Genomic DNA, 15,130 nt, shown 5'->3' with positions numbered 1-15,130 from the left:
AGAGAGCCAGCAGTGATTGTTCATGGTGCAGAGGACAGTGATATTCCAGCCCATTACTACAGATAAAAAACCTCTCTTCCAACACCTTGCTGAATCACGAATGATTGAGCAGGAATCTTCGCCCAGGTCTCTTGACACTGAAGATAACCGTCCCTTGGACACTGAAGGCCAAGCGACAGTTATTCATAATTTTGAGGACAGTGATATTCAGCCCATTACTACAGATAAAAAACCTCTCTTCCAACACCTTGCTGAATCACGAATGATTGAGCAGGAACCATGCCAGGTCTCTTTTGACACTGAATAAAATCCTTTGACACTGAAGGCCAAGAGACAATTATTCATAATTCTGAGGACAGTGATATTCAGCCAATTACTACAGATAAAAAACCTCTCTTCCAACACCTTGCTGAATCACGAATGATTGTGCATGAATCTTTGTCGACACCTGTTGATAATAAGGATAACACAGAACCGCTAATAAGTGATGCTTCAGATGTATCCGATTCCTTAACTGTCACTACCTTTGATCCTTCTGGTTCTTTTCAGGAAGTCTCTGCTAACCAAGCTGCTGAACAGGACATCATTGAAAAGAATCATAGCATTAAACACAATACCATCAGTGACAATACTGACCCATTCAATGAGAATACCACTATACAGTCTGATGATTATGAGGATGATCAAAATGAGAGCAAGGCAAAATCCACGTTTTTGCTGCCAGAAGCAAAAGATAAGCCTTCATTGGTAACTCAGTCTACAACAACATCGACAGAATCACCAAGAGAAAATAGACCATTACGCCAAGGACGTAGAGAAAGACCCTCATCTCGTGAACAACTTGTTGAAAGACTTAAGAAACTCAGAGAAAGAAGGTTGTCAACAACAAGGCCTCAACTTGCAGCACAAAGAAAAGAAGCTCAAAAGTCGGACAATTCGACTAACACCACAGCATTAAGAGAACGAAGACTGAATAATCGTCGAAGATTTGATCAAAGAGGAGATGATTTCTATAACAGGCTGAGAAACAGAGTATTTACAACTCGTACCCCGAAAGGAGATAGGCCTGTAACCCGGGAAGAAGAAAGTCCTGTTGTTCTAAACAAGCCTACCACTAAGAAGCCTTTGTCCTTCAGAGACAGATTAAATCGATACAGAGAAAACAACAGGTTTATTCCTAGGGATAGGAGATTAACTACACCCAGAACAACTCTAAGACAAACATCAACTACTCAGACAACGTTACACACCACAAGTCTTGTTACCACACCAGAAAGTAATACCGAAGAGAATGAACATGAGACTGAAACAAATCCCACTGTTGATCTTCCAGCTTTTACAGTAGACCCTACATCTAAATCAAAAGTGCAAGAAATTATGGATAAGATTGCAGCTACAATAAGTCAGAAAGCTTTACAAGAAAAGACAACCACTGAAGAAGTATTATCGGCAATGAATGATGTGACAGATACACCTTTATTTACAGAACTTTCCCCATTAACAACTACTACTCCAGAGCCATTTGAATCAATTGCAGACATAGATTTTAATACTTTTCATACTGTTAAGACACCCGAAGAAGAGAGAAGGACCACTGTAACACAGATTGATGAGCTGAAGTCAACAATCATCAATGATATCAAAACATCTGAAGTGCCATCACTGAGTTTGATAACATCATCTGTTATTACGAGCCCATCATCGCTTACAACACCAGAGAATACATCTCCAGTTCCTTTATTGCAATTCAGCACAGTCCCTGAATCAGTTCCTATGAGTAATATTTCTGAAGAGACAACAGCATCCTCCCAAGAAAACTTTGTTTCTTCTACAACACTAAGTGAATCATTAAGCTTAGATAATAAATTCCTGAAGAAGGAACCACCCTCAACAACAGAGATGACTCAAGAATTAGAGCAAACATCACCAAAAAGCTCATTACCTTCTTCTGAAAGTGAACTTGCTACACTTACTACTCCAGGAGAAGACTCCACTGATCCTGCTTTAGAAACAACTTCACAGAGTTTCCGTCATGGAGAGTCAACAGTAGATGAGGCCAGCATTCAAGCACTGATTGCTAAACTAATTGCCCAGGGGGTTATTACAGAAGCTAAACCTGAAGAAAACATTCCATTTACTACTGAGAAAGAAGATGATGAGGCCATTACATGGCAGTTAGATAATTCAACAACACAGTCAACTCAGTTATTAGACATATCAGATATAGACAGTGATATAAGCACTGTGTTACCTGAATCCAGCAATGGTTTAGTGGAGACTCATAGTTCAAATACTGGATTTGATTTTAGTGAAGGTGGTATACCATTCACTTTACCAACAACAGTAGATATTGAAAATGTTCCACTAACCTTTGTGCCATTTATTAAAAGAACAAGTGTTGATCCCACTTCCTCAAATGATACGACAGCGTTGCTCACTACGGCCAGACCTTCCCCATCTACTGAGGAATTTGTGCCTTCAGATCCTTTAGTGTCAATGGTTAGAATGACGGATACAACAGAAAAATTCAACAAAGGCACTAATGAATTTCATACTGAAGTTCCAAGTACATCAGAATCAGAATTTGATGTACAACAGGGGGCAGTAAATGCCTTTGACAATTTCTTCGGGATACCTCCAGAACAAAACACTGCAGAAGATTCAGAATCAACAAGCAAAAATACAGCAAATGATATTGAAGTGCCTATTTCCGACTCGATGGATCACCTGCAGACGTTACTTCGTAGTTTTGGCAGTTCATCTATTCGACCTGAATTGGCTGCAGTAAATCGGGTTATTGGGCTTTCCTTATTTGATCCTCCACGTAGTAATGATACCATTGTCAATACTAATCTTGAGGAACCCGAGTTACTAAATGATTATGCTTTTTATGATTATGACTTGGAAGCAGCTGCCACAGAACAAGTACTTTTCACTACGAAGTTTGAAACCTTTCCATTTGAAACTCAAACACCTGACTTTCAAGAACATATTACTGAAAGTTCAACTGACGCACAAGATATTACTGTTACTGAAAACCTTGTGCCGACAGTTTTGAATATGGATGTCGCTTCACTAAGTGTATCAGAACCATCAGTAAAAGTTCAAAATGTCACTAAGGAAGATGTACCAAGTAATATAAAAGATCATCCGATAGCTACAAATGGAGCCCTGGGAAAAAATGTTGACAGTTTTGATAAAATTATTCAACCAGATATTACAGATATCCCATCTGTCATGGGTAGTAAAATAGAGAGAACACATAAAGAACCTTTATTAAGTGAAGCTTTGATAGAAGAACCACCATCACCACCGCTTTCAGAAGAAATAAAAGAAATTGTAGGGAGTAATTCCAGTGTCAGTGATTTACCAGTTATTTCTGAGGCTGCTAATTCCAAGACAGTGGCTATTAATGAAACATTGTCCAAAAACTTGGAAAATGATGAGGACAATGAAACAACACAACTACCACTTATCGATACTACACCATTTATTGTTAATGAACAAGATGTCATCTCTAAAGAAAGAGTTTCTGAAAACAGGACGCTTGATGAAGAGTCAGCACCCTTAATCAGGGAAAATACAACACCAGACTTTGTTGAAATTACAACAATTGAACCACTTGTTGTTAGTGCATCTGATAATATTCCACAAAATGTTATGACAGAGAATAAAAGACCTCACAATTCCGCATCTTCCTTCACATTACAGAAAAAGGTTGGTCAAACTGATATAATAACACAGCCTGATGAAACAAAAGAACCATTGCATCTTGGGGACAGAAGTACAACTCAGCACTCAACTGTACTCCCATCTAATACAGACAAGGAAAGAGAAAGTTCTCCCGTTAGTAACCCTCAACTGACATCAGATGCTCGTTCAAAGGCAATAGTCAGAGAAAGACCTGATTTGCTCTTGCTCCTGCGGGGCAGAGACAGTAGTGGAAAAAAACAGAGTGATACCCAACACTTACCACCTCATAAGGAGGCTAACATTTCCTCAGAAAGGGTAAGAATCGTACCAGAAACTGTAACACAACCTTCTCTTAGAGGAAGAGTTAGTCTCAGCCAACTTCTAAGTCTAAAAACTGCACTAGGAGCTTCAAAATCAGAGCCAAGTGAAGAAACACATAACTCATTCCAAAAATTTTTAATGGATGTTACTACTACACAACAGCCACTTTCTACTGTAAAGAATACAGACAGAATTTCTCAGCCAGTAAAAGGTCATACTACAAATCTCACAATCATTCAAGGGGTAAAAGAAAACTTTGAAAAATCTCAAGAACTGGAAACAGCCAAAGAAAATACTGACATTCTTGTAAGCAGCAGTGCAGAAGGAAGTCAAAAAGGACCAGAAAGGACTGAAACAGTTAATGGAACCTCTAAAGCAAGTGATGCTGATAAACAAAAGGAGATTGCATTGCAAAGATTTTTAGCTCTTAACAGAGAGATGCTTAAAAGCTTGAGAAATGGTAGGAAAACAACACCTGCTGTAAGTGTTACTAAACACCCAGTTATTAATGACGATATTGTAGAAACAACTGTCAGCAGTATAACACCTAAAACGTTTCCATGGAGGTACAGAGAAGAACCAGGGAAATCCACATGAAGTGACTCAGAATAAACCTGCAGCATTTTGGACCAGCACCACAACCTGCTGTAGAAATTGTTACTAAACACCCAGTTATTAACGCGATATTGTAGAAACAACTGTCAGCAGTATAACACCTAAAAACCCGTTTCCATGTGGAGGTACAGAGAAGAATCCAAGGAAACCACATGGGAAGTGATACTCAGAATAAACCTGCAGCATTTTTAAGACCAGTACACAACCTGCTGTAAGTGTTACTAAACACCCAGTTATTAACGACGATATTGTAGAAACAACTGTCAGCAGTATAACACCTAAAACCCGTTTCCATGGAAGTACAGAGAAGAATCCAAGGGAACCACATGGAAGTGATACTCAGAATAAACCTGCAGCATTTTTAAGACCAGTACCACAACCTGCTGTAAGTGTTACTAAACACCCAGTTATTAACGACGATATTGTAGAAACAACTGTCAGCAGTATAACACCTAAAACCCGTTTCCATGGAGGTACAGAGAAGAATCCAAGGGAACCACATGGAATTGATGCTCAGAATAATCCTGCAGCATTTTTAAGACCAGTACCACAACCAAGATTGTTTAATATAACCTCTATTGGATCCCTTCTCTTAACTGAGAAACCAACTTTTAGTGGTAATCAGTCTCATGCACACCCTAGGACAGGTCCTACCCAATTTTTGCGTCCATCCCCCCATAAGAACTCCTCAAGAGTCCATGTTACGCCTGCTGGTCGTTTTCATCATCCTGTATCAACATCAAGATTCCTGGACCCTAAGATATCACTAAGAAATATTTCTGATAGTACCAATATCCATCTTCCTCTCCTTCCTCGCCCAACACAACATAATATAAATGAAAAAGTTGTAAAAACTGAAACAACTACAAAGTCTCCAACTTCATTCTTTATCCCTTTTGCTCATGAGCAATTTATGAGTGCTACCACTACTAATGCCCCAATTATTGTTCAAAAACATTCTGAAGAAAACAATCCAGCAAATCAGAGGTCAAATAAAGGTAGAGCACATCGTGTTTCTACAGTTATCCCAACAACTCCAAGACCTAACAGAGGGCAGTTTACTACTCTTGCTTCTCTTATCAAATCAAAAAATCCAACTACCTTTAAGCCAGACATAACAACACCTGGTTTTGAAGCAGAAACAGAAAATGGTAATGATTTTCTAAGCAAATTAATTGACCAAAACATCGAAAATTTTCCGTCAACAACAATTTTACCTTATTTTGCAGAAGATGAAGAAGATACCACTCAGTTAGGTCCTCTTGATATAGATCCTATGACATTTTCACCAGATGAGTTTGAGACTACAATAATACCCAACTCTGAAGAAGGGTTTGCAGTTTTCCCAGGGGCTGAAGGAATAACTGTATCAAGTTCTGGAGATACTGCTGATTTTGAAGTGCACAAGAATGTCTCACCACCAAAAGAAGTACCTGCTGTGCCAAATAAACACCCTGAACAAAATTTCAGGCCTTCTAAATTCTTCAGCATATCAAGTACAACTTCTAGACCACCAAGTACATTAAATCCAAATACTTCACTGCAGAGAAAAGGAATAGCCCACTCTTCAGCAAATCCAAGTTCAGGATTTTCCACAACCTCCCACAATCAGGGTATAAGATCTGGTGTTCCACTCACGACAGAAAGGAACAAACTACCATGGAAACCAGTAACACTGTCTAATCTCAGGGAAAAATTTGATGCATCTCCAACAACAACATCTCCATTTTCTTTTACAGATATTTCTACCACAGACAGGGAACCTGGGTCTGTCACTACCTCGCCTTCTATAAATGAATTTGATTTTGGTTTAACAACTTTAATTCCACTGTCTGGTCAGAGTCAACAAATCCAAGCAGATCTATCAACAACTGGAACGCCCACTCCAACTGTTCTAATAACTACATTGCCAACATTTGCAAATGAAGATATTTTCCTTGCAGAGAAGGATCCTTCGGAGGTTGTTGAAAATAAACATATTAATAATATAGCAATAACTGACAGGGTTCCAATAAGCACTGTGCCTACTGTAGCTGTAACTCCAAAAATTATTCTTCTTGCGCTTCCAATTGTGAATACAAGCTCTTTGCAAGGAATTACCACATTAGCACCTCAAACTGGGAGTATAGATCATAATAACCCTGGTACAGGGAGTATAGATCATAATAATCCTGGTACAAGGGTTACCCCATCTCAGCTGCTACGACATAAAGCAAAGGAGCAAAACAATAATCAAGGCCAAACATCTGAAAGTAAACAAAATTCAAACCTCCGGCAAATATTCCTGGCTTCATTACCAGTGGGAACTAGACCTCAGAAACAAGCAGAGCCAAAGAATAACATACTTCATACAACTCCACAAACAATCCCTCATCTTCAGCAATCTATAACTGGGGGAGTTAGCATACGGGCTGAGAAAGGCATTATTCCAAGAAATCCAGTAACTTCACAAAGAGAACTTCAAGGTGGAAGTCAACAGCAAGACTTTTCTTCAGGCGGATTTATTACCACTACTTCATCACCAATATCAGCAACTACACAGGTCCCAGATGATATAATAACTACTTTGAAAAGTATATTAACAAAGGGCAATGGTTTAGGAGATAGTTTTGGAGAAGGATTAACGACAATTAACCCAATCACAACAAATGCATTTACTACAACTAATCCACCTGCCACAAATCAATTAGCGAAGGGATTTGCACCAGGTTTCCAGCATAACTCAATCCGTTTCCTCCCATCTACAACCACAACAACAACAACCACTAATAGACCATTTCTTGCTACTGAACCCTCTTCTTCTGAAGAGCATTCATCAACAAAATTCCCCAGTACTGGACGAATTCTAACAAAACAATTAGGACCTGAAACTGGAATGCACGATGATCCTCAAAATAAAAAGAATAATTCTGTACAACACAGGTTTACTTTGGGAACCACAGATATCCCTGCAACTAATCCAGATAATGTCTTACATAGCTTCACTACAACACTTGGACCTGACTTTTTTTCCAGTACGGAAGCAGCCTTGACAATTAACAATGGAAGTCCATCTTCGCTGGTTACAAAGCCCTCAACTTTTTTAAGTCCTTTAACGACATTTAGTCCCTCCAACAACAACAACAACAAAGAAGACATAAATATAACAAGGAATCCTGTGAATTCTGTGTTTGATGAGAAAACTAATAACAAAAATTCACAGTCACACACAAATAGGCTAATACCTTTCCTTTCAACAACATCAAGTCCTAAACCTACTACTGAAAGAGGTCATTTTAACACGCTTGCTTCCATTCTCAATATTAATAGAAACTCTTCAACAACTTCACGTACAACAACAACAACAACAACTCAAGCACCAATAACATCTTCATTTAGAACAACAACAGCAAAAGCAATACCAACCCACACACCATTATCATCAATAAACAGATTTAGTAATGTTTTTCCTGAGCAAGCAGTATCTGCTAGAGTAATATCTGATTCTTCGAACACAGATAATAGGAAACCATCTTTAGAACCCCCATTTACATTCAGTTTTGCCACTGGAACATCAACAATTAACGATGGTGATCCAGATCATCCTCCACCTAACAGCATCCCGTTCAGATTTGACGGACATGGCAACATGATATTTCCTCATGACACTGAAGACAGACTCAATGCCAGCATTGTACCAGTCCCCAGTTTTGCTGGTCATGGTTCAATTCGATTTACCACAGTTTCAAATCCCTCTGTGTTTACTCCAACTCCAGTACCAGGAACAAAATCTGCAACAACCTTCCCTAATTTAGATTTTACTATTCCTGATAACCCATTTAATGGGCGGGGTAGTATTCGATTTTTTCTCAACCCTTCTGAAAGGCAAGGTCAGACAATAAATGGGAACAATGTTGCACCACCTTTTCCGCTCCCAACTCTTACTCCTCCACCCATTGTTAATTTGCCAGTAAATCCAGTAGGACATCGTACTGAGCAAAATTCCAATTCAAACACTGTTTCTTCATTTCCATTATCAAGTTTCCCTTCAAGTTCTTCTTTTCCAGCAATCTCTCCTTTCCTAACAAATTCAAACGAGCACTCTTTTACTTCAAATGCTAAAAATCCTCAGCCTCCTCACAACTTCCACTCACCATCTACTGCTTCCAGCAATCCATTTCCAACAGTCCCTAGCACACCCTTTGTCCCATCTGAGGCCGATCCCTCACATTTAAGATCACTTACTCCACCAACAGTTGAATTTTCATCCCCTGGATCTTTCTTTATCAATGGACACCCAGGGTTTACTTCAAATCCCTCTGTCTCCCAGCCACAATTTAGTATCCCTACCATTTTACCCGATACATCAACTCTGCAGTCTTTTGTCTCTTTCTCGAGTGATTCATCTCAGTTTCTGGATGAAGGTGAAGCATCAGTAGTTACTACTAGTATTCCTCATAATTTTTCAGAAACAACAGAGTTTTCTCTGCTACAAAATGTAGGTAATGCTACTCAAACACCAGCAGAAAAGAATCCCATGGTAGTGTCATCACCAAGTGACTTAATGGAGCTCAAAAATTCAAATTCTTTGATAAAGTCTTCTACACCAAGTCCTACAGAGTTCCTTTCATTCACCAGTGAACTAGCAGATATCCTGGCCCAGAATTCTGCACTAAACAGCAGATCAAACAATCAGTCTCAAAGTACAGATTCGTTTTTGCAAATACTAACAAGCAATAATCCTAGTTTGGCTTTAAATAGCCAACAAGTTACTTCACAACAAAGCAATAACTCACCATCCTCAGATAACCCATCTCATAATTTCAGTGTTTTTCCACAAGCAGTAAATACAAGTAGTGCTGGTTCTACTTTCATCCAAGGAGATTCAACACTGCAGCAAAATTTAAAGTCGCCTCATGGAAACTCTGCACAAAATGCTCCTATTTCAATACCGTTGTTTATAGAACCACCAGAAAAAACTAACCATTCACCGCAGTCATCAGCACTTAATCATCCAAGTTCAAATGGATTCAAACAGTTCCAAAATTCAGCCCCTGTGCCACAAACCATTACAAATTCTGACTCAGCAATCTTACCATTTTCAAACACACCAACACACAACTCTAACACCTTGGTGCAACCGCAGAAAACAAATACTCCCGGTTCTGCATTTAATTTAGGAGGATCTAATCACCAAGGGCCAAACCTTTCACAATCTTCAGTACAAGACAATAATTCTCCTATTTTTTCACACAATAGTCCCCAAATATCAAATGCATTCGCTTTATCATCTTCAGACAACCCAAATAGTCATTTCACACCTAGTAATACAAATTCAGCACTTATACCTACAAAACTAAATGATAACCCATCAGTATTTCCCTCTCACTCACTGAAACCACATCAGGGAACAACTAATCCACCACAAACATCGATATTCAGTCCATCTTTTCGTCCTGTTTTCAATACTCCAGTGCAGACTTCTTCTAAAGACGTGACTGTACATTCCAGAAATTCTTCTGCAAAAGCAGCACAAAATTCGCAATCTTCCCAGATTCCTGGATTAAGCTTTCCATTGCGACTGCCTATTTCTAACAACCAGTTTTCACAAAATAGCTTTTCCATCAACAATGGCCGTCGTGGGAGTGCCAAATTCACTAGTACTACCAGTTCTACCACGACTCCTCCATTCAAAATTACAAGGCCTCCTTTAGCCCTTGCTTCTAATAAAATACCTCAACCAACTTCACCAACCAGAGGTCCGTCTCTCCTGGTTCCCTTCGGCATTAACGAAGAAAGTGTGAGTCTAATTAAAATAAACCTCTTTCTTCAAAGGTAAATTGCACCAGATGGTATTTGTGCTCTCGAAGGTGAATTTTTGCTTACCTGTTTCCTGTTTAATCTTAGGATGTAATGAATCTTTAACCATGGTCATATTCACCAGAGACTGAACATCTGATGTAACAAGTAGTTTTCCAGTAATGTAGAAAATGTTCTTGCACTTGCATGCTGTAGATGTAGTTCTAACCACAGTCTGAAAAGTAGCTTTCACAACAATAGGCAGGATAACTGAGCTTATTTTATATTTAATGAACGCTAAAGGAAGTCGGAGCGAAGTTATGATAAAGTGTGGAGACTTTTATCATTTTAGGAATAATGAGAAGGAAACTTAAAAATTTGGAACTTGTCAGAGAGATAATTTTTCCAGTATAAAATAAAGTTGTGAAATCTGAACTTGTTAGATACAATTAAAGAGTTCATTCTGTCCTTTACTGTAAAAGCTGAATGTTATGCTTTCTACACAAAAAATCAGTTCAGTGATTTATTTTATGACTTTCTTTTAATTACTGATCTTTTTAATTATGATGCAATTTATGAGAACTTTAAAAATAGGTAACCACAAACAATTGTGCAGGTAAATGAAGAAACTTCATATCTTCAGTATTTAAAACACGTGGTGTGACTCAATCTAATTACTACTTTTATCTGTATTCCAGTTTTACAGTACAGCTACGCAGATTCCATTTATTAGATCTTGATCGTAAAGAGAGCCAATCTGAAACTAATGGACGCTTTCATGTAGACTCGAGCCTTCATGCTCTCATTAGTGAATTACACGTTACCGAATGTAATTTAATAAATTAATCTATGGTTTTGACAGGGCCTTGACGGTTCCAGCGTTGACAACGACCCTGACAACGATCACATTCCTGGTGAAGGAGGCGTTGACTACCCAATACTGGATTTCATTCCCGAGACCTCATTCAGGTGTACAAAGAGTCTGTCCAAAAGTGGCATGATGTATGCTGATCCTGAGACTGCGTGCCAGGTAAAATTACCTTTCGATTTTCTCGTATCAAATTCACAATTCTTGATAAACTGCAGGCTTCATCACATGTTATTTTTATGTAACTAAGTTATATATGTTCTTGAGTAGACATGGTGTCGACTGTTAAAAGCCTCTCATTAACGAACGATTTTCATTGACCAAAAAAGCCACGGTCACAATGTGATGGTAATGAGATGATTTTAATAGTTGATCTACAACCATTGCGGAAGAGACATAAGATAGGATATAGCTCCAGCAAGGGAAGGTGTGAAGTAATAAAACTCAACAAAATTTAAATAAATACTAAAAATGGACGCCGTTAGGAAGATTAAGTAAATATGATAGCAATATGAAACTAAAATGTTATTATGAGTCAGTCTGAAGAGGTTTATCAATTATGCTTCTCATGAACTGGGAACTGCACCTGTGAAACTAAGCTGATGAGGTTTTGATTTCAATATGACCTCATATAATGAATTCTGAGTGAGCCCAGGAGATCAGGGTAAGTAAAGGACACATTTTTATCAGCAAACGGAGAAAAATGCTTATCCAGCATGCCCATGAAGAATCCTCATCACCTGATTGGGAGAAACGAACCTAATAGTATCCAGTCATCTTTCATGACTGATGTGAATCAGATACTGAAATACAGTCAGAAAAACAATACATAGCGCGTGGTATGATTGACTAATAAACACTTTTCATTTCTTTGACGTGATGGAATTATTAAAAGAATAATTCCTGAGGAAACTCCATGAATATATGAGAATGAGGGAAATACTATGGCCTTTACCTCTCCCACCAATTCCAAACTTACTTCAAGCTTTCTTAAGCTTACTCGACTTGGTTATCTCTTGATGCCTAGTATCTAGAGACGCAAATTCATTCTTCAAAAATGAATTTATTTATTTCCACCAAGGTTCATCAAAATCCGTTTATCCGTTCCGGATAAGTTTTGTTAAGTTTCTAAATCTTTCAAAATCTCATCACGTGTTGCCAGCCACGATGCCTACCGTCGCTCAAACTTTCTTAAAAACTCACGTCATTTTTTTCCCATACTCTTGTTAAGAAACAGACCGAACCAAATAAATGACCTTATCAGAAGTCTCATTGTTGATCCGAAAGCGGACTCGTTTCACTGTTGTTACATTTATTTTTCTGTGGTTTACTTACTATTTCTTCTGAATATAAGGTGAATGTAGAGAATAATTATCAAAACTGTTTCTCATATTTTTAGCATTGTCCTATATTCATTCCCTTTTGTATTTGCAGGTATACCACGTCTGTAATGGTATCCAGAAGTTCTCTTTCCTTTGCCCCAGAGGGACCATATTCCACCAGGAGACAGTTGTTTGCCAGTGGTGGTACACAGTCGACTGCGTGGCGCAGGCGCGAAAACTTGCTGATATTCAAGCTGTCGGTGAAAGCTGAAATAGTTCCTAAACAAATGACATTGTTGTGATTTCTTGAACTGATATTGCAGCTTTAGAAAGTGAAGCTGGCGATGTGCATAAACTCTAAATGTAATTGTTTTTAGTGGACAATGTTTCTCCTTCTGCAGTGAATAAGGTAGGAGTCTGCAACAAAATGAGTGTTCAAGTCATACCTCCCTGCTTGAGCTGGTTTCTAGCAGGAGAGGTTTTGGAAAGCACAGAGACCTTACTGACATCATTTATTTGTTAGATGTTACTGGAAAAAAAAAGACTTTTTCTTTCCCCTAAACGCTATAAGTTTAGAAAAATCGACTGTACCCTTGGAGAACCAATGAGCTGACAAGCAGCAGATGTCTTTGACACTAACAATATTTATTTGTGTTACGGTTAAGGCAACCGTAAGATAAAGTTCTACATTGATGGAATGTCTAACAGAATCTACTAACATTGAAAGATCTTTGTCAAGTCTGTTTGTCAAAATCACTGCATGTCTCATGGTGATATGATTAAGTTTGATATGAATAAGAGGAAAATGTACTGACCGTGTAACTGTCTTGAGATGCTCAAATGAATCAGCTGAAACAGAGTAAAATCTATTGGGACAAAACTATCTTGTATAACTGTGTATGGGTGCCACAGCATCATAATGGGTTGATGGGAAGCGTCAGTTTTGTACTGTCACTCAAAATAAGTGAAATTTTTATAAAAATGGTGGTTATCTTTAACGATTTAAAATTTAGATAAGAGCTGAACTCTGTAAACAGGTAATGAATCTTACACCATTAAGCTACTAAACTAAATGATATTTGTACACATCACAAGTCTATTTCAGAATTCAATACTGAGATAAACTTTCAGAATATATCTACACAACGAACGATATTTTGTCACTCCAACGACTTTATTTTGTTCTTCCTTCTGAAGGCGAATAAATTATAATCAAGTAATAACCTTGCCTTCTGTTTATCAATATGAAACATACTACAATACTTCGTACGGTAGGATATATTCCTTTCGAAGTACTGTACAAAGGCCACTGGTGCAATACGAAGAGAGAGTATGCCCTTTCACTTCGATGTAAGTGAAGGTGTGTTAAAGTGTTTGTCCCGTCTTCCTCATGAATATGTTATGTCTATTTTTAAACATATGCCAAATATAGATGAGTATTCAACTACCATTGTCCAACTGTTTTGAGTTATGTAATGTCTCCTTGCCTTATTGGCGAATGTTGTTTGAAATAACTACATAATCTTATCACTGATATGTATTAAACGTGGTATTATGATGCCAATTACTATTACCCTTTTAGTCATGTAAGAATTTTGTATTATAATGTTAATATTAGAATATAATATGAATAGCGTGATGTTCGGCTTTCTTATTTTTTTCCACTGAGAATAGGACACAACAAACAGAAAATACGTAAGCCAGCAGTACTGGTGGACTTTATTATTAAGGTCACTTGACTTAGTCTTGACAAACTTGAGGAAAGCCCAGCTTTGTCTCGTCAAATGAAATACTTTGGTTTTAAAAAATGCTCGGTCAAATAATCTGTAATAGAAGAGAATCTACTCAGTGAGGCCCATTGCTTTCTGATGTCTATCAAGGGCTGTCACTGTTCTTTAGAGCAGCTAAAAGGGTGCATTCGGAAAGAAGAGGATTCAAGTTAAGAAAGTTGTATATTCAGTACCAAAAATAATCATATGAAACCTGAAGAGCTTAGAAAATCGTGGGCGTATAAGAAAGTATATTAATTTCAACAGCAGAGAATCACTACCAGTTTCTGGAACTGTACACGATACGACTGTGTCTGTGGTTATGCTGGCAAAAGAAATTCTTTGGATAAATACCTTGGGATCTAGTTGGAAAAATTATGAATTAAATCCGGCGAACACCATATGAATTCGTTGCAGTACTTCCAGCTCGAGGCGTCTTCGTAAATGACGATCTTTATTCTAAGCTTCTAGTGCTGAATCTTATCTCAAACTCTTGGATAGAGTTATGTCATCAGTCAAGTTTATTTTTCCATCACTTAATGTTGACTAGTGGCAAAGACGTAAAGTAAGTTCACTATGTTTGTTACATTAGGTGTACTACAACGACAAACATCATATGCACTAAGGAGGCTGCTGATGCAAAAAGTGTGCCGTTTTCTAGCATCAGGTCTAATACGGCTCAGTTTGTTAGGAGTTTTATCCTGGCTACAACTTAAATGTGGAATAGTTTGCTTAGTGCAGTTGTGGAACCCTCCAATCTCCAA

The 15,130-nt window shown here is 38.0% G+C and overlaps 3 protein-coding genes across 4 annotated transcripts in view; 2 read left to right on the top strand and 1 right to left on the bottom strand.

Annotated features, from left to right (window-relative positions):
* LOC136839122 (uncharacterized) overlaps positions 1–15,130 on the bottom strand; it is a 334,910-nt gene that overhangs the window by 203,864 nt on the left and 115,916 nt on the right. The gene's annotated exons all lie outside the window — the stretch shown is intronic.
* LOC136841810 (serine-rich adhesin for platelets-like) lies at positions 317–4,611 on the top strand. Its single transcript, XM_067109118.1, has one exon. It carries the CDS (start codon positions 421–423, stop codon positions 4,609–4,611), a length of 4,191 nt encoding a protein of 1,396 aa, XP_066965219.1. The 5' UTR covers positions 317–420.
* On the top strand, positions 4,804–14,236 carry LOC136839088 (uncharacterized). Its single transcript, XM_067104739.1, has 3 exons — positions 4,804–7,171; positions 11,270–11,437; positions 12,710–14,236. The coding sequence occupies exons 1-3, from the start codon at positions 5,543–5,545 to the stop codon at positions 12,866–12,868; spliced, it is 1,956 nt and encodes a 651-aa protein (XP_066960840.1). The 5' UTR covers positions 4,804–5,542; the 3' UTR covers positions 12,869–14,236.

Source organism: Macrobrachium rosenbergii, chromosome 1, assembly GCF_040412425.1.
Source record: "Macrobrachium rosenbergii isolate ZJJX-2024 chromosome 1, ASM4041242v1, whole genome shotgun sequence".
NCBI classification, from domain to species: Eukaryota; Metazoa; Arthropoda; class Malacostraca; order Decapoda; family Palaemonidae; genus Macrobrachium; species Macrobrachium rosenbergii.
This window is presented reverse-complemented; position numbering and strand designations above follow the sequence as displayed.